General features: G+C 32.1%; 2 protein-coding genes and 1 long non-coding RNA gene across 4 annotated transcripts; 2 read left to right on the top strand and 1 right to left on the bottom strand.

Annotated features, from left to right (window-relative positions):
- Positions 1-5,903: 5,903 nt before the first annotated feature.
- Positions 5,904-16,226, top strand: LOC111703679 (dynamin-1). Of its 2 annotated transcripts, none has more exons than XM_023475712.1 (16): positions 5,904-6,025; positions 7,105-7,203; positions 7,615-7,687; positions 8,101-8,144; positions 8,725-8,794; positions 8,847-8,918; positions 8,992-9,090; positions 9,357-9,649; positions 9,711-9,970; positions 10,070-10,262; positions 10,424-10,678; positions 11,114-11,336; positions 12,254-12,408; positions 13,602-13,656; positions 15,007-15,092; positions 16,067-16,226. In XM_023475712.1, the coding sequence occupies exons 1-16, from the start codon at positions 5,928-5,930 to the stop codon at positions 16,137-16,139; spliced, it is 2,148 nt and encodes a 715-aa protein (XP_023331480.1). In that variant the 5' UTR covers positions 5,904-5,927; the 3' UTR covers positions 16,140-16,226. The 2 variants fall into 2 exon arrangements, with proteins under 2 accessions (XP_023331480.1, XP_023331482.1); XM_023475714.1 differs by lacking the exon at positions 5,904-6,025 and adding an exon at positions 6,388-6,494.
- Positions 16,227-16,528: 302 nt separating this feature from the next.
- Positions 16,529-18,060, bottom strand: LOC111703680 (uncharacterized). Its single transcript, XR_002765663.1, has 2 exons — positions 17,961-18,060; positions 16,529-17,358 (listed from the first exon to the last, which is right to left on the bottom strand). It is a non-coding gene; the product is annotated as an uncharacterized LOC111703680 (long non-coding RNA).
- Positions 18,061-23,309: 5,249 nt separating this feature from the next.
- Positions 23,310-24,325, top strand: LOC111703678 (uncharacterized). The gene is made up of 3 exons (XM_023475711.1): positions 23,310-23,395; positions 23,470-23,532; positions 23,779-24,325. Exons 1-3 carry the CDS (start codon positions 23,310-23,312, stop codon positions 24,239-24,241), a joined length of 612 nt encoding a protein of 203 aa, XP_023331479.1. The 3' UTR covers positions 24,242-24,325.
- The last annotated feature ends 1,528 nt before the right edge of the window (positions 24,326-25,853 follow it).

The following is a 25,853-nucleotide window of genomic DNA, read 5'->3' as shown; positions in this document are numbered from 1 at the left end:
AAAGGGAGAGTAAACTAAACTTACGTCTTAAGTCTCTTTTCAGAGCATAGCTCTAAAATTCCACTTTTTTGAATTTCTAAAATCCCTCTTATTTGGATCTTGTGCAATGTGTTTATTGTATCAAGAAATATAAGTTCATTGATTTTGGTAAACTTAGTATATATTGTATATGTATAATGTAACCCAACGATTTATTATGATAATCCATTGGTTTAAAACCAACATAACAAAAACAATTGGTAAAAACCTTCAACCTTCAACCTGATCCCTCTTCTATGCTATCCTTCCAGCCATCAGTAAATACCATTGAGAATATAGTGTATAGATTGATGATGTACGCTAATCCTTTACTAATTGTATAGGCCATAAACTATACCGAGAGCGCACTGCATATTTGTTTATTATAAGTTGATTCTGGCCTAACCTATAGTACATCAATATTAGTAAACAGTTGTAACAGCTAACTGAGCACACAGGTAGAGAATTATCATCCCCTCTGGTAAATACCCCGTCTCTCTTTTTATATAGAATACAGTGAGATTCATTAAATTATATTTTTAAATGTCCTGGCGCTGTTAACGGTCTCTATAAAATATCTTCTGGTAACTTGATGAAAATTTCATGTCTAAGCTAAGAACAAGTAAAAGTTGGTCTTTGAAACGAAGAGCATAAAAATATGTCTGAGCTTATATAGGATTAAATGAAATTACTTTGCAAAAAGTTTGTTTATATTATATGTTAGTAAGCTGGTTTTAACACGGACCTGTATAAATAAGTTTGTTTGCGGGATTCAATAAAAAATATTGCATAACAGAATTTTATAGAAGAACGGAAATTCTTTTTGAAAAAAACAGACATTTTATCTTTTTTGTCATAAAATCCTAAATTATCTTTTTTGTCATAAAAATGTAATATATTTTTAGAAATCTCTTCGACAAAAAATTGTTTACTTAAAATATTTCATATCAGCGTGAAATATATTAAGTTCTTGAGATAAGGAAATTTCTTTCAGAGGTTGCACAGACTACAGAGTTCCCCCATCTAAATTACAATATGCTTATACACTTTTTTTAATGATCTTATTCTTAGAGTCCAAATTTGTGTCTTGCGGGTTCACCATTTTTATTATTATTATTTATTATTATTATTTTATTATTATTTTTATTTGTATTAATTGATCTGATGGGAGGGACCATATTCAGTTATTTGGATATTTTAAAAGAGTAACCTAAATACCTTATTAGTTTTACTTTTTACATATAACTGGGGTTGGAGAAAAAGCTGATTTATCAGTGCAAAACCTGATTTATCAGTGCAAAAGCTGATTTATCAGTGCAAAAGTGTGGCATTTTTTTGTCATTGTGAAGGATGTTTAATAATTTATATACTCTGTAATATCAAATAGGGAACTGTAAATATCTTAAATTTATTCAAAATTTCCGAAATTTTCTGTCTCTAAAGTATCATTCTTTTAAACTTTTGATATTTTCCCTCAAATTTCTATACTGCTGCACCTGTACGGTATAGAAAAAGGAGTTGAAACCCCGTCAGGACAAATGGAGGAAAATGTACGCTATCACGTGACGTGTGTATTTAGCTTAATCAACTGCACTGATCATTGTTATTATTAGGTGCAGTACGTGGAAAAGGGATATGAAAAGAAACTTACTTTTAGATGTGTTCATCATTGACAGCTTTGATCGACTGAGATATTTATGCTGCGTAGAGACATATGTGTCAAGTTTGTTTACAAACAACAACTAGTTTTAAGAAGTATGATTTGCGTAGAGACTATAAAACTGTAGTTGATTAAGCAAAATACATACGTCACAATCTAGCGTACATTTTCCTCCATTTGTCCTGACGGGGTTGACCCGTTGAAACCAATAGAACTATAGTTTTCAAGGGAAAAGTTTGCCTGAGTAGAAAAAACGTTAATATTTTGCTAACTCTAATATCAAAAGTTTTCATATCTTAGTGTAAAATAGTATAAAATGTATAACACATGATGTCATCGAAATATGATAATAATGGATTTTTTTGGTCTGTTGTTACTAAATAAATGTTGATTCAAATGCTAGACTAACGTGCCAACCGAAATTGCATGTTGGCCTCTTCTCTTTCTCAGTTATTGATGAAAAGTAAGAATATTACAATACCAATTTGAATATCTAATCAGGTATTTAGTTTACCCTTACAATACACATTTAAGTGAAGGGCTCCTTTGATCTCATTGTAATTCTTATCTATATACAACAAGTAGTAATGTCTCTTTGGATGTTCATTTAATTGTTTTGATGTCCGATCATTATTCATGAACAGATTTTCCTCAAATTTTTAAGGGAACTTGATATAATCATTGCAATGTTCTTAGCTTAATTCAAGCATTGATCAGGTTAATTGTTATAAGTAAAAATCTATATATAGATGGGGTTTCAAGCTAGTTCTTGATCAAATTAAATAATAATGTTTTCAAAATAAATCTTTTTTTTAAGATCTAGATATTTATTCAAGTATTGAGGTTATTATAGTTTACAATTGTGTTAATATTGTTAATTTCAACACAAAACTTTTTTGCGATGTTATAGTGTACATACAATTATAAATTGATAAGGTTGAAATCTAGAATTTTACGGATACAATTTTTTTTACAAGTTTTTTCATGTTTCGATTTCTAGTAAATTTTGATTAAATTGTTGACAAAGCAACAGTTCGGAAAAAAACTTTCTAATAGATTAAAGGATAGCATACTTTTGTGAGGTATGACTTGGGTATACTACAAACACAGTGTGTGTTGTCTCTTATTGAAAAATGCTATATTTAACAGTGTGCATGCTTTCACATAAACATACACGGGAAGGAACGTTCATAACGAGGAACATTGACCGTTCCTCTTTAGAAATGAGGTTAAAAACAACCTAAGCTTATGGCAAGGGCATAATGGTTTAGAGATATAAACAATACTATGTGTTATCTCTTGTTATAAAATGCCACAAATAACTTTGTGCATGTTTTAACATAAACATGCTGGGGAGCTAGTTTCCCTTTTTAAAAGCAAGGACCATTGATGGATCCTTGTTAAAATTTAGGAAATATATAAAATAGGAAAGTGTAAACCCCGGATCGTCGTATTTTGTGAGATCATGGTTCCTCTGCTTGATGCGGTTAAGTTTATCTCTGTTAACTGGTGGCTCGTCCGTTTCTTTGCAGCGGTGAATTATGTCTCAGTTATCCGCAGGTTCAGGAGGCGTTCGAGTTCAGTTCGTACTGAATTAGTAAAAGAAAGCATAAGTTAACTTAAAGCATTGGTTTCTACATTGAACTCAATGAGATCAGATTTTAAATCATATAAACTTTATTTAATGTTGGATTATACAGAAGTGTATATAAAAAAGAGCTCAAAGAAATCAGATTTTAAATCATAAAAAATTTCTTTAGTGTTGCATTGTACAAAAGTATTTTTAAAAGGTATTTGTTGGGTAAGTTTAGCGTGGATAGATAAGAACTTTTTGTGAGGAAAATATGTAATTAATATTGCGGAATTTCTTAATTTTTTTATAAGTAGAGAAATTTGATTTGATTTAATTTGGTTAAACCTTTGCAGTCCAATGTTGTCCATGTTCACGACATTCGCCCTCTGTATAAAATAAATATAAAATTCAGTAACATAGACGGAATTATGCCAGGCTCAGCCGGAACCCATGGAAATTTTTACCGTTATATTTTCGCAGAGAAATTCTGCTTCGAGATCAGTCAGACTCCAAGATCAGTCTGACTCCGAGGTCTGTCGTTAGTCAGCTAGCGTCACTGGTTTTGGTTTATACTAAATAAAGTAAAAAATACTAATTGCTAACATTTTCCAGGACGAGAAAGTTTTAATGACGGATGGATAATCCATAAGGAAGTAAAGTCTTAACAATTTCAAACAGCGGATGGTTTGCATAAATATGGGATTAAAGTATTGTGATCAATCAATTATATCAATCATTCAATCATTCAGACAGTAGCGATTCATTGGCAAATCATTGGCGAAAAACAATTTAACGATTATAAAAAAGTATTTATACAAAGGAGAACTCGATGAAATCAGATTTTGAATTATATAAACTTTATTCATTGTTGGATTATAAAAAAGTATTTATAAAAAGGTATTTGTAGGGTAAGTTTAGCGGGGATAAATAAAAACTTCTTGTTAGGAAAATATGGACTTAATATTGCGGGAATTTTTATTTTTATATTTGTTTGAAGTAGAGATTTTCGATTCAATTTAATTGGGTTAAACCTTTGCAGTCCAAGATGAAATTCCAATCATATGATTATCTATGAAACTTTTTAGACGAGAAGGTAAAAAAGTAGCTCTAATAAAGTTTTTTCTTTATAAATCTAAACAGTGAGCATGGATTTAAAAATTTTTTTTTTACAGAGCAAAAAAGGCAAAAATGACATAAAAAGAAAAAAAACAAGAAATGTTTATTTTAGTATTCTAATATCATAAATAAATAATGAAGGCTTGAAATTCTATCTTTTCATGAACAGGTTTAGATAATGAAGTATAAAAAGATCTGCCGGGCATAAATGATTTTTTGAAAGAATATATCAGAAAAAAATTCTGACAATCATTAAACGAATGTTTAATGTTCCTTGTATTGTTCCATTTTTCTTTGTATTTGCCAAAGAAGGTAAATAAAATATAGAAAATTATGCTTTTCTACTTTGTATTAGATTCAATTTTCTGAATAAAGATAGATAACATGAGTGAATTTCTTACCGATTTCCTCAAGCTTTTTAGCCACAATTCACTCCTCAGGTTGGAGATAAATGAAGTGGTTAGGCAATAGGAATAATTTATTATTTTAAAATATAAATATATATTCCACTCTTGAGGTAAATAAAGAGTTTTAGGAAAAATTTTAGATTGGATGAAATTGGTAATGGAATGGAATAATTAAATTGGAAAATTTAAGGAAATAGATGGATTGAATAGTTAAAATGGAAAGGAGGTAGGAAAGGGAGTAGGATAAGGAGGGGTAGTAGGATAAAGGATTGGTAGGTGAAGAAGTTGAGGACGAGTACCTACGGGAAGACCAAGAGAGGCTTGCCTTCCGGGGGGGTTACTCATGAGAGGAGGGGAGGGGGGGAAACCTGTGCAGAGTGTTTTCAGTTGAGCACGTTCAGATGATTTAGCGCTTGGCTTGTTCCTGATACAACTCGGGCGGCTGCGGGCGTTTTGAGGACCCTGAAGGCTTCAGATCCTCAAACCCACAAATAAATCTTAAACCATTAAAAATGCGCAAAAAAAGCAGATGCAAATGTACAAATCTGTAAAATTTTATATGTGGTAATTGGAAAATACTGTAAATTCAATTTTTGACGTTATTCCATGCATGAGTAAAGAGGTAAACAGCTTGGAATTTATATTATTGTATTCTGAATACAATAATATAAATTATAAATTCATTTAAATTGCAGTTCAAAGGTTAACTTTATTTACCAGACTTGATAAGAAAAAGCGTTAAAACAAGAATATCCCAAGATATTTATGCAGTTGCCAGTTAACAGAGCAGCAGCCAATCACTAGTATTTAAAAAATCTTTCTTTGATTTTTTAGGATACCGCATTTGAAATCTTTATTTGGATTGAATGGAATAAAAGGACCTCTATTTTTTGAGAAATATTTGAACTTCAACTTCTAATATGTAACCGTCTGAAAATCAATGCCTAAAATTAACCTTCAGCTCCTAACTTGTTTAACTCCTCATATGGGACAAAAAAAAGGGCAAGTTTTGTCTCAAAAAAATAGGGTTCTTGATACTTGCTGTTTTCGTTGGTTCTTATCTAGAGTTTCAACATGCAATTTAGGAATCCCCTGTCCAGCCCTAGTTTAGACCCCTATTTGTCATGTTTCCTTGTTTTCATAAACAATTAGAATGGATTCTGAGGAGAACCTGAAAGTTCTGGTTAAAGCTCTATCACGCCTTCAGGATGTTCATAATCTGGATGATCCAATAAATTTTAAGTTTCCCAGGTTTGATTTAAAATTAAAATTTGTTATACTCTACCTATTTAAATTTGAAAACCATCTTTAAAAATGTTAAACATTGAATTCTTAGAGCCCAAATGTCCACCAAAAACTATAAATTATAAAAAGATTTTGGCTTTTTATCTTAGAATTTGCAAAATTTTAAAAACTGTTCTATTTAATTTTTTAAAAGGCTAAAGCTTGGCATGCAGCTTTTTCAAGATTTTTTCTATGAACTTTTGGTGGGCAAATAGTTGATTTGAAAAAAAGTCCAAAATTGATTGCCCTTATTACATATGCTTCATTAATTAACAAACAAACTTCTCTAACAATCATTAAAAAAACAAAAACAATAAAAGGAAAATGGTTGAGAATAACATTCTAAAAAAATGACTGTTGAAGAGACTCCTGAAGTTAATAAGCTTAAATGTTAAAAAAACATGAGTTTGTCACACCTGTCTTCAAGAAAATTTAGGTTTGAAAAGAATGAAGTTTGATCCAGTATTGTGCATGTTTGCAGTTTGTAAAAATGCTAATTTCAAAATTGAGCTTGATCATCCGAGCTAGAAAATGGCTGAAAATGGCATTTTACTACTTGCAAATTTATCTGGGTTTCAGGCTTTGACATATTTTAGGAAATATTAAAACTAAATATCCTGAATGTTGCAAATTATCAAAAAATTGGACGAAATAAAAGTAAATACTTTGAATCCACGTTACTTCCTAAATACTTGTCTCAGTAAGTCAACTTGGGTATCAAAAGAGAGCTCTTAATCTCACCAACATTTAAGTTTTTTTTAAACATGAGATCTATAGAAAATTTAAGAAGTATTGAATGAATGATCTCAAAATATTGGCCAAATAGTGATCAGCCATGTCTAGCTCAGACAATCAAGCTCAATTTTGAAATAAATATTTGTACAATCCCCAAACATGGATATAGGATCTAACTTCGATCTTTTTTGTTAAACCTAAACTTGGTTCAGTTTAGGTGTGTGTGTTTGCGCTGAAATGTACCTTTTAATAACCTAGAAACAGAAAAATATCTCTACAATATTTACCCCTCTTTCATATTTCTACCTTAGAATAATTGCTGTTGGAAATCAAAGCTCTGGAAAAAGTTCTGTTCTTCAGAGTCTAATCGGGAAAGAAATTCTACCAAGGGGAGATGATATAGTTACAAGGTTTGTATCAATCAATATTCTTCCCAGACTCTGGTACATTTAAATACCACAGGCTGACTTTGTAGGAAGCTAGGGCAAGTTGTATAATAAACATACAGATTTTACTAGAAGGATGAATAGGGACAGTACAATAGATGATTATTGAGAGATTTTGTAAAAAAAGGATATTTCATTTTTAATGTCTTTCTATGAAATGTCCCAACATGCTTTTTATAATCTTCAAAGATGAAGATTTATTACAACTGTTAAAATCAAAATTACCAAAAATGTCTATAACAACATGGAAAATTTGGGATATTGGCTGATGTATTCTAATGATGGGCCAATGGCTCTTTTTGATTAAAAGTTCCAAGAGATTACTTTGCCTTGTGTCCCTTCTAATGAACAGAATATATTTCTCTTTATTTTAAGATGTCCTCAGTTTATACGAGTCCATCAAACAGAAGATAAAGAAGAAAATCAAGACTATGTGGTTTTTCCTAAGGTGAGTGCTTCATCATTAAACCTGGTTTCCCAAGCACATTGTTCTATAGCAAACAAAATTTGGTAACCTTGATCAGCTGATCTATTAGAGAGGGAGTAAGAGCCACCATTAAACATTGATATGCAGGGTTTGGGTGTTATCCTGCAAATCCGGTGGTTGGATGTTTAAATGGTTGATGGTGATTCTGCAACGATTCCCTCAATCTATGAATTTTAAATGTATTACAAAAATTTTTTTTTAATTGATTAAAATTATTTAAACATATTTAAAAAGTCACTGATTCCGGAGTTTATAATATCTTAACAATAAACATCATAGCCATCCAAAAGATAAACGACAAAAACAAACTAAAATCATGGTTTTACTGAAATTTAAAAACACTTTATAAAGTAATAAACATTTTGAAAATCTAGGAGGAGCAGTATGGTCACGATGAAGTTACTGAAACAGACATGAGGTTTGTAGCTTCAATCTTTCTTTCATGGTTTTACTTTGTAAAAGGCTTAGAACAGCACACTCTGTTGACTAACAAAATCACTAAAATATTGAAGTGAAAAGCAAATTTTTTAAATAGATAATATTCCCTAATAGTCCTTAAATACTAACCTTTATGCATAAATCAGAAAAAACCATGAATTGACACTGATGGACAGTGGCGTAAATAAGGGGGGTTATTGGGGTTATTTACCCCCCCCTAGAATTCTGGGGGTAAATACCCCCCCCTAGAATCCTGGGGGAAATNCTAGGGGGTGGGTAAAAAAAAACTTGGCTTGCTTCGCGCGCCAAATTAAAAATATTTACCCCCCCTACAGAATCCTTATATCCGCCCCTGCTGATGGATAATAGGTCCACAGACAGAAGACATTTAAATTGATTGATTAGCCTGGTATGAATAATTTGCATGTTAAACTGTCCACTTTGCCACAAGCAAGTTGTCTTTGTTATTGATTGAATACAAACACACCAACAGACAAGCCAAATATCTAGAGAGGTGTGTACTGTGTAGTAACAGTTTTATCTTCCTAAATTCTATTCAGCAAAGTGATGGCGGAAATAGAAAAGCGAACATTAGCAAGGGTTAATGGAACAAAGAATGTTAGTCAAGAGGTAAGAATAGGCATCAATAGTATTCTGGCTGTTTTACTATGCATCTCTTTAGGAGATACAAGTTGATTTCTACTCATCCCGGTTTCCTGATCTTCAGTTTGTAGACCTTCCTGGATTTACAAAGGTATAACTTATCAATCACATGTTTTTTGCATCTCTATAGACTGTCGAAATTATTAAAAAATTGTTATTTAAAGACTGCTGTTGAAGGTCAAAACAAAGATATAGAACAACAGGTTTTAGATCTTGTTCTCAAATACATGGAAAACGAAGAAAATATCATACTTGCCATACAGGTATTACTGAGAATTTTAAAATTTAAAATTTAAATATGAAAATCCTTCTGCACAAATTAAGTTGCTTTACCCCTTCTTCATGCATAAAAAACAAAGTGCATAAAATGTTTCATGTGCAGCTTATGCCTGAAATTTTGATTAAAATTGAAGATGCTTTGTCCTTTCATGAGACAAATTACTTTTGTACAAAACTCCTCAATTCTTAAAAATGTGTGTGAAATTGTGAAAATTGACAGCCTACATTTAATAGATTCCTGAATTTTTAGGATAGCACACAGGATATTGCTAGCTCAGAAGCTCTAAAGTTTGCTGAAAAATATGATCCCAATGGCGAAAGAACAATTGGGGTGTTAACCAAACTTGACCGTCTTGACCATGGCACTGACACTACCAGGGTCATTAATTACTTGCTCAACAAGACAAAGCCTCTCAAGCTTGGATATTTTGGAGTAGTCAATAGATCTCAGAAACAGATTGATGAAGGTTTAGAGATGAAGGTTACACTTGTAGCCGAAGAAAGAATCAGAGACGGGACAGATTATAGAGTTGTAAAAAACAGGTATTAAACATAAGTTGTATGTAAGCATCAGGATTTAAACAAAAATATTTTAATTTTCCAGGATTGGAGTTGACTTTCTTCGAAAGTTCCTAACTCATATTTTAGCCCGTACTATTAAAGATAAGCTGCCTTATATAAAGAATAAAAGCAAGGCAGCTCTTGAAAGTGTATGTGCTCAGCTTGAAGAACTGGATGACAACCATCTTCAAGATAAAAATAAGAGAGATGCAATCATATGTCTTGCAGAGGAGGTTATCACTGATCTAGAAGAACAACTTGGAGGGTTTCAAACTGGAGTAAGTTGTGAAAAACTTTGTTTAGGTAAGATTGAACTCAATAAAGTTGGATGTACTGTAGATTATCCCTGTCTTTATATCTAAAATATACAAATATGATCTTTTGATTAAAATCTAATTCAAGGTGCTGAACTAAACCAAAAGATTAAGAGAGAAACCATCACAAAGGCAGAAAGCTCTCGTCAGTTTTACTCCCACAATGATTTCCATGAGATGCTTTCTACTGCCCTTGCCAACATGTATGCAGTAAGGGATCCTCTTATGCCTGTTCAACTAGTACTGGACAAGGGAGTTGGCATGCTTACTGAAGCTTACAGGTAAAATGTGTGTCTTAATTTAGAATTTGGAGAGTACTGTAGAATATTGATTTTATTTGAAAGCTTTGACACACTGAAATTTCTCAGTGGAAAATGTTTTTACAATACGATTTGACACACAATTTGTTAAAATTATTGTCATTCATTAATATAATTTTCAGAAACAATTTTGAGTGTCTTCTTAAAGATGTTACTGAGCTGTTAAGTGATGGCGTCGAGAGGGTTACTAAATCTAAGCTGGAGCAGTATCCTTACTTTTTCAACATGGTTAAATCAATGCTACACGAGGAAATAAATAACAGCAAGGACAAAATAAAACATCACCTAGATATCATGATTGATATAAATAGACGAGTGGTTAACACTGAACATCCTTCCTTTGACGTCATTGGTAGTCTTAAGAAGAAAAGAATAAGGTGATTTTCCTGATATAATAGTTGTAAAATACTACAGCTTACAACAGAGGGCTGAATTCAAATTTAATTTTAATAATTATGACCAGGCCATGCAATCTTCAATAAAATTGCAATTGTCTAAACCTCCTGCGTCTTGTTCTTGGCAACCATTTTTTATGAGTGTTATTGTTTTTAGCCCATTTAAAATATATTTTAAATAAATGAAGACTAAAAGTGTCAAGTATAGTATTTAAATGAAAACATGCAATGCTGCCACTTTAGTGAATGTAAGTTCAACCAAGAAGCAGGCTAAATTCAGACTGTCTCAACCTAGTTGCACCAGCTAAACAATGTATGTCCAGGCAGGTGATCAAAGATTTGTACCAGAGTACCATCGATCTCTCTGACCTTTCAAATTCATTAAATTTAGTCATTGAGCCACCTTATTATTCTTAGGTATCCAAACAAAAATGAAATCTGGTTCAAGGAACAAATCAGCATCGCAGATGACTTCCAGCAGGTTGGAAGTGATCTAGGAGATGGGGAAGATGGAGAGCAGATTAGAAATATTGTTGATACAGTGGGAGATATTGTGGAAAATGTTGTACCTGGAGGTTCAATGATCAAATCAGTTCTGAAACCAACCTTTCATGGATTTACAAAAGATCTCCAAAATCAGGTGATATTTAAAATGTTTTTAGAAGCAATTTGAAAGCTATTCTGAAAGGGAAGGGACTATATGTGTCATTGCTAAGATGGCAATGCCCGATTTACAGTTATTTCCTTAAATGTTTTGTCTGATCAAGTACACATTAGAGTATACAAATTTTAATGTTTTGTCTGATCAAGTACAAAAGTAGGTATTCATGTTTGTTTTTATTTGCAGTTTCTGTGCACAATTGACTTGTTAATAAGAAACAATGAAGAAATTAGAAATAGCTGTTGTAAATACAGTTCATTTAAACAAGAAATAAAAATTAACCTATATAATATGCAGAAAAAAATATGATATAGGAAGTAGACATTAAAACACTTCATTGCACATAGTTCCGATCTCATACAGTCATAACCAGAAAGAATCTGAATCAATTGACAATTAATCAGTTATCTTTTTGTTCGTCTTTAATCTTTGAAATAGTTTACGGGCATTTATTTGTCATTTTAATTTTTGAAATATGCAAATATGATTGATGATACAATAAACACAAAATAGCAATAGTCCTGCCATTTAACAAAATGTGGTCTGCCTTTTTTGCATTCAAAATTATCTGAGATATAAAAAGTTTTCTAAAAGATTTCATTTTTATTTAGTATAAAGAAAATTTTCCAATCTTGAATGAAATTATTCATATCTCCTGTGATTTTGAACGCACCAAAAAGGCAGAGCACATTCTTGAAATGACAGGACTGGGGCTACTTTTTGATTTTCGTTTCATCAATCATATTTGTGTACTTGTAAAATTAGATTGACAAATGAATGCCGTAAACTATTTCAAAGATCAAAGACGATTGTAAACAAGTTGTCTGCTTAATTGACAATTCATTCCCGGGTCTTCCTGGTTATGACTGTAGTTGAAATCTCTCTTTTTTTGTTAGGACAAGAAAAATAAGATCAGCACAGCAAGATATCCCAGCAAGATACCAGACGAAGCAAATGTTCATGTTGATCTTTGCGTTCAGTACATGAAGATATTAGACGAGATCCTGGTGGACCAGGTTCCTAAGCTGTTTATCACAATGCTTGTTCACAGGTATATACTTACTCATCGTACCACCAGTCAAATGAGATTGTATGCATTCTCATCAGTGCATGCTATGCAGGGTAGCACTAGGGTTTCAGATAACAAAAACTTTTGAGAAAAATTCGAAATTTCACGAAAATTTTGTTCTTGGAAATTGTTTTTGCAAAATTTCATATTTTTTGCGAAAATGAATTTTGTAAAAGAAATAGAAAACTATTAAAAAATCTGTTTTACAAAATATGCAAAATTTTCACAGAACAAAAGGTGCTAAATTTCCCAAATAAAACAAACAAATTTTAGAAAATTTTGCAATATTTTTTTTTTGCGAAAAAGATTAATGTTAAATTTTGCAAAAAAAGCGAAAATATTTTTGCGAAAAAAATTCCCAATTTCGCTCTCAGCTCAGAATTATTAAGGGCAGAGCGCTACAGTGCATAGCACTACAGTGAATAGCGCTACCGTACATAGCGCTACTGTGCATAGCGATTCAGTGCATAGCGCTACAGTCATAGAGAATAGAATATATAGAGAGGAATTTACTAGAAAAAAGTGTAAAACGGCCATTTTGTTGTACTGTTTCCATACTGCAGGTGTACTTCACATATTCATTCTATATAACATGTTGGGCCCTGGAATATCATTTTATAGAAAATCTAAAATTGTTGTTAAAAGAAAACCAAATTATGAAATAGGCTAGTTTCATAATTGACCAATGATCATTTCACATAGACTCTATGCCTTCCACTTTACAGACGATGATTTTCCGCTATAACTATAAATCAAATGATGTTTTTATTCACCTAATTCATTATAAAGTTTATTTAACAGTTTTAAAAATTTCGAAATTGAAATGGATAGTCTAGGGAACATACTGTATTAATGTACTCTGCTGCATATAATTTGTGAACATTTACATGATTTGTACACTTTGAACTCCCTTTCAGGCTGAAAGGGACTGAAAAAATTCAAACCGAGAGATTCTTTTATTTCCTCTCTATATATTCTATTCTCTATGGCTACAGTGCATAGCGCTACCGTACATAGCGCTACCGTGCATAGCGCTACAGTGCATAGCGCTGGTGAGAATGCATACGCTCTCATCTGACTGGTGTTACAATGAGTAAGTATATTTTAAATAGTGTGTTATCTTCATATTATAATAAACATATTTACTTTTGCAATAAATATCTTATAATCAATAGGACTCTGGACTACCTTCATGGATCTTCTTCCTTGGATAAATCTCTGCTTAGAGAGGTATAGACTTAAGTATTCAATACGAAAATATAAAAAACACTTTAATATCTTAAATAAAAGGGCAGTCTTTCAAATGAAGGGTGTCTTATAGGATTCACAATTTAACCCTTTTAACCTCTATCTGAGTAATGAGAAAGTTACTTTTGCTTTACTAGCTTAAAAATTAAATTAAATTGCCTCTTTAGCATAAATGCAAAAGTGACATCGATTGGAAATAAGATTGGAAATAAAAAGTCTTGTAGGATTTCGTCACCAAATATTGGAATTTAACCTTTAACTAGATACATTGCAAAAGTCAGAATTGAGTTCATATCCGGGTTGAAAAACCATTTCTCATTCAGGATTGAGAAATGGAGCCTAAAGCTTCTCCAACATTCATGATTTGATTTGATTTGATCTCATTCATAATTAATAAGAAAAAGGTTTAAAGTAGGGTTTCAAACGAATCAGGATCAAACTAATGACCTAGTGTCAAACGACAAACGCGACAAAAGCGACAAAAGGTAAAACAACAAAGGGTCAAAATGAAAAAAATATTTTATGTATTATTTAAGACAATTTCTGGGCCTAGCGTAGCGGGTAGGATAGGCTAGGGGGCCGAGCGCTGCGGCTAGTAGTTCAAATGAACATAAAACATACTATAAAAATATGTATTATTTCAGGGTTAGGATAGGTAAAGACAATTTCTGGGCCAAGCGCTGCGGATACTAGTTCTAATGAACATAAAAATAGTTCAAATTAACCAAAAATAGTCTAAATGAAGTTTTACCTATCTGTCGTACTTTTTGACCCTACGTCGGTTTACCCTTTGTCGCGTTGTGACCCTGGTCGTTTGACCCTATGTTGGTGAATGCATAGTAAGTCTTTTACATATATTCTACATTAATCTTTAAAAATACTGTTTTATGAATAGTCATTTAAATGAATCGAGAATTTGTCAGAAACTCATATTTTCTAATCCCTATATCTTCGCAACCCGATTGTGTAAACCTTTGAAATTTTAACTTTTATAGAGGACGTGAGTCAGACTCTAATAAAACGCATAGATAACTTCCAGTATATATATTTCTTATAACTTATTACTAGAGGGTTCAGAACTAGAGTCAATATCGATATCGCACGTGTAGACTGTAGAGATCCTATCAGTCCTAATGCCCCGTATCCGTTCTATCTCATTCTGTTGAATCTTGTGGAACTAGTTTAACGCGGCCAGGCATCGTCTTCCACACTTTGATTATTTTCTATATCATAAACCATAGTTTGATATACCTAAGGTCTTCGACATTGGTTTGCAAAGATATAGAAATTAGAAAAATCAGAGTTTGTGGCAAAGACTCCATACCTTTGCAGATTACCCAGAAGCTGAGCTCAGAGCAGGAGGCCGAAAAGCTTTTGTTAAAGAGTAGGGAACACTCGGATAGAATTGCTAAGCTCAAGTAAGGAAACTATATTTTTACCAAAGAAAGGGGGGGGGTTCAGTGTCTATGTACAGGTTTACCCACTAAGGATGAGACTTCAGAGACGACTGTTTGGAATTTACACTGTCTAGGATCCATAGATTTGTTGTTATTAGGGTTGTTAATTGTTCTTAAAAACGATCAAAAAAACTTTTGTTTTTCGTTTTTTCTCACAACAAAATTTTAAAAATCGAAGCACAATTTTTATGACAATTAATTTTAAAAAAATTCAGGAAGATAAGGTTACGAATGTTTTCTAAAATGTTTTTTATCGTGTTTTCTGACCTAGGTTTTTCGGATCTCAGGATTTTCCGACCACAATCCATCCCTACATAGTACATACCGCTAGTTTAGTTTAATTTAATTTACCGATTCAAATTCTTTCTTTTAGGTCGTCTTTACAGTCTCATCCTTTGTGGATAACCCTTGTATTATTATTCTCTCCTTATATCTTTAACAACCCTTCCCTGATAGTAAATTACGGGGAAAAAATTCTTTTAGTGTGCAAAATTTAAATGTTTTTGTTTTGATGAATCTTGTTATTGATATGAATTTCTTCGACAGGATCTTAAAACACCTAAACAAAATTTTGTTAAATTTTGTTAGATTTTCACGCTATTTTAATAGAATCTTACCAAAATTCTAAAATCAAGAACAAAAAGAAGTAGCTTAATATTATTTATTGGAACATAACATTTTATCAAGAATAATTGCAATGAACATTAAACATAACAAAAATAACATTTTCATGTTGAAAAGACAAGACACATAAAAAATACAATTTTTTGAAGTTTTGTTAAATGTCTAAAGGTTCGATTAACCTTAATTGTTCTGATTGGGCCATTTTTTGAAGAAAAAAAATTTGGAAAACTTTTTATTTAATTTTAAAGGTGGAAAAGTCAAAAAGCATTATATCTCTAAAAATTTACAAAAGTTACAATGTTTATTTATAGGGGATTGAAGACATATTATGAGGAAACAATCCGCGTAGTGGACGATACTTACAACAATCTTCTGGAATTCTAAACATCTTCCAGTACATACTTTAAGTTTAATCAAAATAATCATAAATTATTCGTACTAGAAAATAAAACAAATAAATCACAACTTGAAGGATGTAAATTCCTTTTTTTTATGTAAATAAAATATTTTTCAAGCCTATAATTGTTCTTTTATGCTTTACTGATTTATTTCTTTTCTGTCTTGCTTCTAAATGATTACATTGTATTTGGCAAATTATTGTATTTTTGCATTATAGGGTTTTGTAAAATAAATTCAGGAAAACACACAAAACTTATTAAATTTTAAACTTAGTGAATAAAAGAGAAATCCATAAGAATATTCATACTGGGTATTTACATTTATATTTTTTTACGATAAAATTACATTGTTGGATGAACTTTTAAAATTTTTAATTAAATTCCCAGCACCATCACTGATAAAATTGCACTGTTTGGAAGAACTTTTTAAATTTTCTTTTTAATTCCCAGCAGCACCACTGATAAAATTGCATTGTTTGGATGAATTTTTTAATTTTTCTTTTAAAGAACTTTTTAAATTTTCTTTTAAATTCCCAGCAGCACCACTGATAAAATTGCATTGTTTGGATGAACTTTTAAAATTTTTTTATTAAATTCCCAGCAGCACCACTGATAAAATTACATTGTTGGATGAACTTTTAAATTTTTTTATTAAATTCCCAGCACCACCACTGATAAAATTGCACTGTTTGGAAGAACTTTTTAAATTTTCTTTTTAATTCCCAGCACCATCACTGATAAAATTGCATTGTTTGGATGAACTTTTAAAATTTTTTTTTTTTAATTCCCAGCAGCACCACTGATAAAATTGCACTGTTTGGATGAACTTTTTAAATTTACATACAGGGTGTATTCAGTGAACACAGTATATATTATATATACAGGGTGTATTCAGTGAATACATTATTATACATTTTTCAGTGAACACATTATTAAACATTTTTTAAAAGCATCGTTTTGATATTGAGGCTCTGGCATAAACTAACGTTTTTAGACACCTTTTACATTGTACATTGTACAGTGTACAGTGTACAGTGTGCACAACCTAATATGTTCATTGTACATTGTACAGTGTACAGTGTGCACAACCTAATATGTTCATTGTACAGTGTACAGTGTACAGTGTGCACAACCTAAAATGTTCAGCACCTTCTAGGACAGCTTCCATTCTGTAATCTATTACAGCAGCGTGGTGAATTCAGAGGCTAAAATAAACATTATATAATAACTAGGGTTTTAAGGAGCCATCATTTTCTTGTGAAAATAATAATAATAATAATAATAATAATCTTTGTTAATTAGATCGACCCCCACCACTACTCTATACACATACATCTAAACAGTTTGTTTTTAATCTTTGTGACAGAAACAATCTCAAGGAATAATAATTGTCTTAAAACATTTTTTTTAAGTGAATATTTGCAAATTTTCTTTTTTCCATTTGACAACCCACATTTTTTTTAAATAATCTTTTTTGTTTGTTAATTTTCTTGTGGTTTAAAAAAAATATTTTTTTGTTTATCGATTTTGATGGTTATTATTTCGTTAGAACTGACGAGGGTCAACCCAGACCGAAATATATTTTCATTGAATGTGAAACTAACATCTACTTTTTTTACTCTACACCATCATTTTTTAATATTTTATAATAAAATCAACTTTTGCAATAGCATGATCATGTGTTCATTGATGGTTTTAAAAATCTTAATATAAAAATTAGAATAGTAATTCAATCAGTTCAGTCGTTTTATTTGTTTGGGATTAAGTAAGAAAGACCAACAGACAAACAAAAAATGTTAATATTTACCCTGCACTGAGATCTTAGACATCTTTCATTTCTCATCATTCCCATCATCGCCATACCACCTTAAATATATATATATATATATACGCCATACCACCTGAATAATATATATGTATACGCCATACCACCTTAATAATATATATATATACGCCATACCACCTTAATAATATATATGTATACAGGCGCCATGACAAACTCCTGAAAAAACAAACTCCTGAAAGACAAACTCCTGAAAGACAAACTTCTGAAAGACAAACTCCTGAAAAGACAAACTCCTGAAAGACAAATCAATATCAATAATCTTTGACAAGACGGGGAGGCATGATATAGGCCTATAGTTGGTTAATTCCTCGGGATTTCCAGATTTAAAAACCGGACTAGTTCTTGATACTTTAAAACTCTCAGGGACCTGACCAAGATTGAAAGATAAGTTGAATATGAATGAGAGAGGTACAGCAATTTCAGTTATTACGCTTTTTAAAAGTTTCGAATTCAAACCATCAATATCAAGACTTGATTTACTTTTTAATGACTTGACAATTTCAATAATTTCAGAGGGGTCAACCTGTCCAAGCTCAAAATTAAATCCAGAATCAGTAAGATAATTTCTTCAGGTTTAGCGGTTGATTCAGGAATATCCTTTAAGATATTCTCAGCAATTTCCGAGAAAAAAGAGTTAAATTCATTAGCCATGTTTTTAGCATCATCGATTGATTTACCATTTACAGAGACCTTATCAATACTGGATTTACCATTTACAGAGACCTTATCAATACTGGATTTACCATTTACAGAGACCTTATCAATACTGGATTTACCATTTACAGAGACCTCAGCAATACTGGATTTAGACGAAGATCTATTTAAAATCTCATTTAAAGTTGCCCATAGCTTTTTGGGATCATTTTTGTTAGACTCAAGCTTATTTTCAAAATACATTTTCTTCGCAGATTTCAACACTTTATTGTACAGGTTTCTATAATTTTTGTATTTAGACTCATCTTCATAATTTCTAGAAATTAGAAATTTATGATAAAGCTCAAGCTTCATTTTCCTGGATACAAGTAAACCACTGCTCATGAAATCATTTAATTTGTGGTAATTTTTATTCAGCGCAACATATTTGACAGTGAAATGAAGATTAAAGAGCGTAGACCAATCATCCCAGAAGTTTAAAAAAGCAGTGTCAGTATCAGAGCATGAGTAAACATTCTCCCAGGATAGATTAGATAAATTACTCTTAAAAGATTCAATCGCAGCATCGGAAAAATTTCTAAAAGCCTTTTTTAAAGGTGCATTTTTTTTAATTTCTTGAAATTTAANTTGAAGTCAAGACAAGTAAATGTGAGAAGATGATCTGATAAATCATTAACGATAACACCTGACTTATAGTTAGAACATTTTTTGTTGGTAATAATATGATCAATAAGAGTATATGAATTTGATGCGAGTCTAGTTGCTTTAGTAATTAGGTTGATAAATCCATAGGATAAGAGCAGCTCGATATATTCAAGGCTTAAATTAGAGTTGGCAATTGAGAGAAGGTCTATGTTAGAATCCGTCATAATATAACAATCTTTCTCTGATAAAGAACTTAAAAGGCCTGAGAAAGATTCAAGGAAGGATTTACATAGCTCAGTATTAGATAACAAAGGATGGTTCCCAGGTGGTCTATACAGAGATACAAATATTAATTTGCCAGTAGGAAAATCAACCTTAATTCTCAGGGATTCAATAATACGCTCATGAAATGGAGAGAAATCAAGTAATACTTTAAACTTCAGGTTATCACTAATGTAAAACCCAACACCACCCCCCTTGCAGGAGGTTCTAGATTTAAATACAAGAGGATGGTAACCAGGAATATTTACCAGAGAAACATCATTGATGTAGGAAATTTCCTGCAGAGAGATTATATCAAAAATTATCCCCTTTTCAGAAAGAATAGAAAGCAAGCTTGTAAACTTTTCGAATTTACTCAATAAGTATTGGATATTTAAATTCAAAACAAGTGGATATTTAAATTCAAAACAAGTGGATATTTAAAGTTTTTAAAACAGTCACTAAAGGAAGATTCATTGTAATAATTGCTTGACAATTTATTCGACAGTAAAGGATTTTCAATAAAATTAAAATTATCAACACTATTTTCTAAAAAGAGAGAACAATTATATGTGAAATCAAGCTTTTTATCCTCGTTTAACAGCCCGCTAGATGCAATCAGTTCAGGAACCATGGCTTGCATATAATCTGTGAAGCCGAACCAGACCTCTCTCATGAACCCCAAATCCCTTAACAGCAAGAAACCCAAACAAATCTGAAATCATAAAAAGTTAGTTTAGAAAGGTGACTGCACAGGATACAACCAAAAATAAAAACAAGTACATAAATTCTCTTTAAAGGAATATAAAAGAGAAAAATATTTCAGAGATAGATAGAAACAGTAAAACACATACCGGAACAGGAGCTATAAATAGCTCATTAAGGAAACCTGACTCCTGACTGAACAGGAAACACATAGCTCAGAACCATGAGCTGGAACAAATGAACTAACACCCAAGACATCGCAGCACTGGAATACCGGAGCACTGGAGCACTGGAACACTGGAGCACTGTAACACCGGAGCACTGGGACACTGGAACAAGGATAACTCAAAGGAAACAAAGCTGGATGAGATCAAACTAGGGCTGGATGAGGTAAACAAAGGCTGGATGAATCGGGACAGGGGCTGGATGAATCGGAACAGAGGCTGGATGAATTGGAACAGTACAGGTTAAGCTTGCTTGCTTGCTTTCTTGACGAGGTAGAAGATATTTCCACCTAGACTCCATCTTGAATATTATCCTTTCTCAGACCTTGAAGCTTCTTGTAATTTAGAGAGGTGAGATCTTCCACTATGGAGATATGTTCAAGCTTGTTCTGAGGATCAGAGAGAACAGTTTTCTTATGAGTAAAAACTAGATCACGAACCATTCTAACCTGAAATCGACAGATAACAGGAGTGGAATCTTTGGATTTATAAGTCTTGAGAATATGGCATTGCTCAATAAGTCGATGCAGGGGGGGGGATGGAGGGCAAGGTACCACTCTCGACGGCTTTCATCAGGATGGGAGTGAGTACAGATTCATATACAACCTTAGCAGTATAGTTGGAATGGCAGGAAGTTTCCTGGTCAAGCTTGAGACCAAAATTCCTTAGACTAAAGTTTCTGGAATGCTGTTCAAGGTGGTTTAACTTCATTTCGATGGACGATAATTTATCTTCATGAATCGCAAGTTTCGAGGTATTAGATTCAACCGACTGCTTCAGAGCGTCAAACTTTTCACGAAGATCTTCAGTATCAGATTTAATACCACTGCAAAGTTTCAGGATTTCATCTTCTTTTTTGGTCATTTTAAAGTTGCAAGTAGTAGAAAATAAATAAACCAAACAGCTGACTGATATGTATAATTAGCCGGGTTGAAGAGAATCCTATCAGCTGATAAGTATAGAAGTTTGTTCGACAGGTTGGAGTCTGTGTCAGAGAATTCTACGCGTGTGTAAGCTCTGGCAAATTTCTATTGGCTAAGAGAAATTAGAAAGGAGCTATGATTGGTTGAAACCCGGCAGAAGGAACACGGTCTTAGCACATAATCATTTATTTACTCGCCGGTGGTTCTAGACTGACTTTAATACAGTAAACTACATTTCTGGTCTTACAGTTGAAAGTTCCATTAATCTCAATCTTCTTGCTGGTATTAGAGGATTGTATAACTGTTCCAGGCTCTATGTAGGGACAAGTTGGGCAATTTAAACCACAAGGTTTCATACCAGGTATTAGCCACTTTGGCCTTATTCTAGGAGGATCTAGAATTCTGGCTCGGATGAGTTTATCCCTGAGATGAGGAGGTCTCCTATAGGTAACCATAGGTGGATTTTGAAAAACCTCCTTCATCCAAGGATCCTGGACCATGGTTCTCCACTGTTTCTGTATGATGGAGGAGATACAAGGCAGCTGGGGATTAAATGAGATAGAGAATATAACTCGATCTGGTTTCTCCTTTTTCTCCACTTTCTTTAAAGCAACTTCTCTAGGTATAGCTTTAGCTTGGACTATAGCAGAATCAACAATTGAAGAATTGTAATCCCTGCTGAGAAGAAAATCTCTTAGTTTTAAGAATTGTGCATCCCTAAGTTCAGGTTTGCTGCAAATTCGTACAAGTCTGTATGAATAAGGTATGTTGTTAGAAATATGTGCTGGGTGGCAAGATGATGGAAGTAGGTACATACATCTATCTGTGGGTTTTCTGAAGAGATTTGTTGTGATTTTTCCATCTTCAATGTACAGTTTTGTGTCAAGGAATGGAATACTTTTTGTTCTGTGGCACCAACAGTCATGTTCATCCTTTAAACCACAATAAAATGGAGAACTATGTTCTAGAGTAAACTTGATTGCAGGATAAATTTTATTGACATCATCCAGGAATTGTTTAGGGGTATTTTAATGGATTTTTTTTTTTTTTTAATTTTTCGAATTGTATGGACTCACAATCTAAAACAATTTAATCGCTCTAGATGTTTGGGTGTGTTGCTCTGACGGTAGCGGACCTGCAGGATGCATACATATTATTTAGAAAGCTCATTTTAGAATTTTTACTTCTATATTTAGATAATTTAGTTTTTAATTTATTTTTATGCCAACATTGATTAAAGTGTTTTAAACATTAAATAATCCTATTCCCTTACTATTACTGCCTCAACCTAGGATGATCATTTTAGGTACTTTTGAAATAGAGTGTTAGTGACTATCCTAAAGTTTCTCTGCCAGAGTCTTTTGATCCTAAACTTACTAGTTTCTTAATTCAAAATAGAGCTAGGATGTATATGTATAGTATTCCCCCGTCTACAAGCCGATGATGAATTTTTATTCTAAGGCTGACTACGAATGTAGATTTATAATCAATTAATAATTAAACAGACTAAGGGTAATGTCTTGCAGTACATTGTGCGGGAGAAGAAGTTCTCACGGCAGAGATTCCCTCGATTCTTTTACTTCGGAAGTGGAATCGACAGAAAGAGAGAAACTTCAAATGGAAAATCATCAAATTTTAACATGAAGAAAAACACGAGGCTTAATAAATATTATAAACTGCGAGGATGATAATTTTTTAAATTGAAAATCAAATGTTTCAGAGAAATGGATAAATTATGTGTTTTCTTCCAAAAAGGGTCCTGTTGGAGGGGAAGAGCATGCCCTTTTATACACAGCTACAATGAAGGAACCAAGTAAAATAAATTCATTAGAAACTAAATCATTATATGGCATTGCAACAAGGAGATGAACAAAGGATTTGAAGAAAATCATTTAGGAATGAGAACAGAGATGAAAGAGGGAGAAAAAGAGAGAAAGATTATGGAGATAAATACAGAAGAAGGAGAAGAAGTAACCTGCACAAAGTAATAACAGTTTTTTAAAAATATTTTTAAGATAATGAAAGAACGATCAGAAGGATTTATTGAACTAATTAAAGGGGAACGGGTAGCAACAAAATGAATGACGGAGCTAAAGGATCAAACAACACACACCAAGAGAAGTAGGTTTAAAGGAGATAAGGAACACAAGTATCCCAAAGGATGTTTTAACCATTTTAAAATGGTTCTAATTAATTACATTTTTAATTTCAAAATCGATAACGTTATTCTGAAAATCATTTAAAATTTAGTTTTTCATTTAATTACACTGGAATTTACACAAATTATAATAATGAATCTTTTAATTATTTTATTTCAACAATTTGTTTACTAATTTGTAATTTTCTCATTCTTAATTTTTATTATAGGAGAATACAGTTTCAACAATACAAAGATAAATCCCAATCTTCATCAAAGCACGAGAGAGATGTAGATATAAGAAGAAGGAAAGATCCTAAGATAGAAAAAAAGAAGGTTGACCATGCATTAAATCCAACAGCTCTAGAAAATCGGAAAAGGAAAAGATCATCATCACCTGACCATGAAAGAAAGCTAACACCCAAGGAAAACAGGAAAAAAGGAAGATCAGTTACACCGGAGAAGAAAGATGTGAAATTTAAAGAAACAAATCATAAAACTAAAGGGAAGAAACCAAATTACCATATATTCTGCATTTGTGGAATCCAAACCTACAAACATGGAATGTTAAAATGCACAGAATGTAGGAGATACTCACATGCTGAATGCTACAAGACAGACGATCTTTCTGTTGAGCATATTTGCGGGGGGTGTGCAGTACGAGAAAATAAACCTTCAACAACATTTTGGTAAAGTAGATCTAGACGAAGATTGGTATATAAGGAATATACTTGATTTCATTAAACAAGCTGAAATAAACCTGCCAAACGAATTATCAAAAATTATCGCATATTTGTTTCAAGAGTGCCAGGAAAAATTTTCAAGTGCAATTAATGAAGTTAACATTGATTTACTGTCAAAAAAGTCGTATTTTTTCTCAAAAAGCGCGCGGGCGCGCGCACTTTTGCTCAGATTCCTTCAAAACCAAAAAATGCACATAATATACATAATTCTGAGTTTGCATGCAAAAAATCAGCCTCCTACGACAATTCTAAGTTATGTTTAACCCCTGTTTAAATTTTCCGGAGAGTAATACGTTTTGTGCCACCCCCCCTTTGTTTCTTTTCGTTCACTCAATAAATGCAGTTATTAATTAAAAATTAGACAAGTTAAATATTAAGATGCGAGGAGTATATCAACTCAATAGACAAGTTTAATATTAAGATGTGAGGAGTATAAGGGCTCAGTAGACAAGTTTAATATTAAGATGTGAGGAGTATATCAACTTAATAGACAAGTTTAATATTAAGATGTGAGGAGTACATCGGCTCAATAGACAAGTTTAATATTAAGATAAGAGGAGTATATCAACTCAATAGACAAGTTTGATATTAAGATGTGAGGAGTATAAGGGCTCAATAGACAAGTTTAATATTAAGATGTGAAGAGTATATCGGCTCAATAGACAAGTTTAATATTAAGATGCGAGGAGTATATCACCTCAGTAGACAAGTTTAATATTAAGATGTAAGGAGTATATCGGCTCAATAGACAAGTTTAATATTAAGATGCGAGGAGTATATCACCTCAATAGACAAGTTTAATATTAAGATGTGAGGAGTATATCGGCTCAATAGACAAGTTTAATATTAAGATGTGAGGAGTATATCGGCTCCCCTGTTTTCTTTGAGCTGATAGAGCTTGGCAGAGAATTCTTATCTGAAAGGTAAAAATCTTTTTATTGTTTGATCTTGTTTATTTGTAGTTTTTTTATCATTGTAAAGTTAGAAATTTTTGCATATTTTGTAATTTTTCATCTTTGTAATTTTGGGTCTCCGTAATTTTGCATCTTTGTAATTTTGCATCTTTATATCTTTGTTTCTTTGTAATTTTGTATCTTTGTGTCTTTGTAATTTTGTAATTTTTGTATCTTGGCATCTTTGTTTCTTTGTTTCTTGGTCTTTTGGTTTCTTTGTTTCTTAAGATGTTTCTTTTTATCTTTGTAATTTTGTATCTTTGTTTTTTTTTGTTTCTTTGTTTCTTTGTTTCTTTGTATCTTTGCTCCTGTTTGTCTGATTATTATCTGTTTAGAAATGTTCCTGTTTGTCAATGTATCATCTGTTTGAACAATATTTAGAAATGTTCCTGTTTGTCAATGTATTATCTGTTTGAACAATATTTAGAAATGTTCCTGTTTGTCAATGTATTATCAGTTTGAACAATATTTAGAAATGTTCCTGTTTGTCAATGTATCATCTGTTTGAACAATATTTGGAAATGTTCCTGTTTGTCAATGTATTATCTGTTCGAACAATATTTAGAAATGTTCCTGTTTGTCAATGTATCATCTGTTTGAACAATATTT

This window comes from Eurytemora carolleeae, unplaced genomic scaffold (assembly GCF_000591075.1).
Source record: "Eurytemora carolleeae unplaced genomic scaffold, Eaff_2.0 scaffold525, whole genome shotgun sequence".
NCBI classification, from domain to species: domain Eukaryota; kingdom Metazoa; phylum Arthropoda; class Copepoda; order Calanoida; family Temoridae; genus Eurytemora; species Eurytemora carolleeae.
Note: the sequence above shows the minus strand (reverse complement) of the source record. Positions and strands in the feature narration are given on the sequence as shown.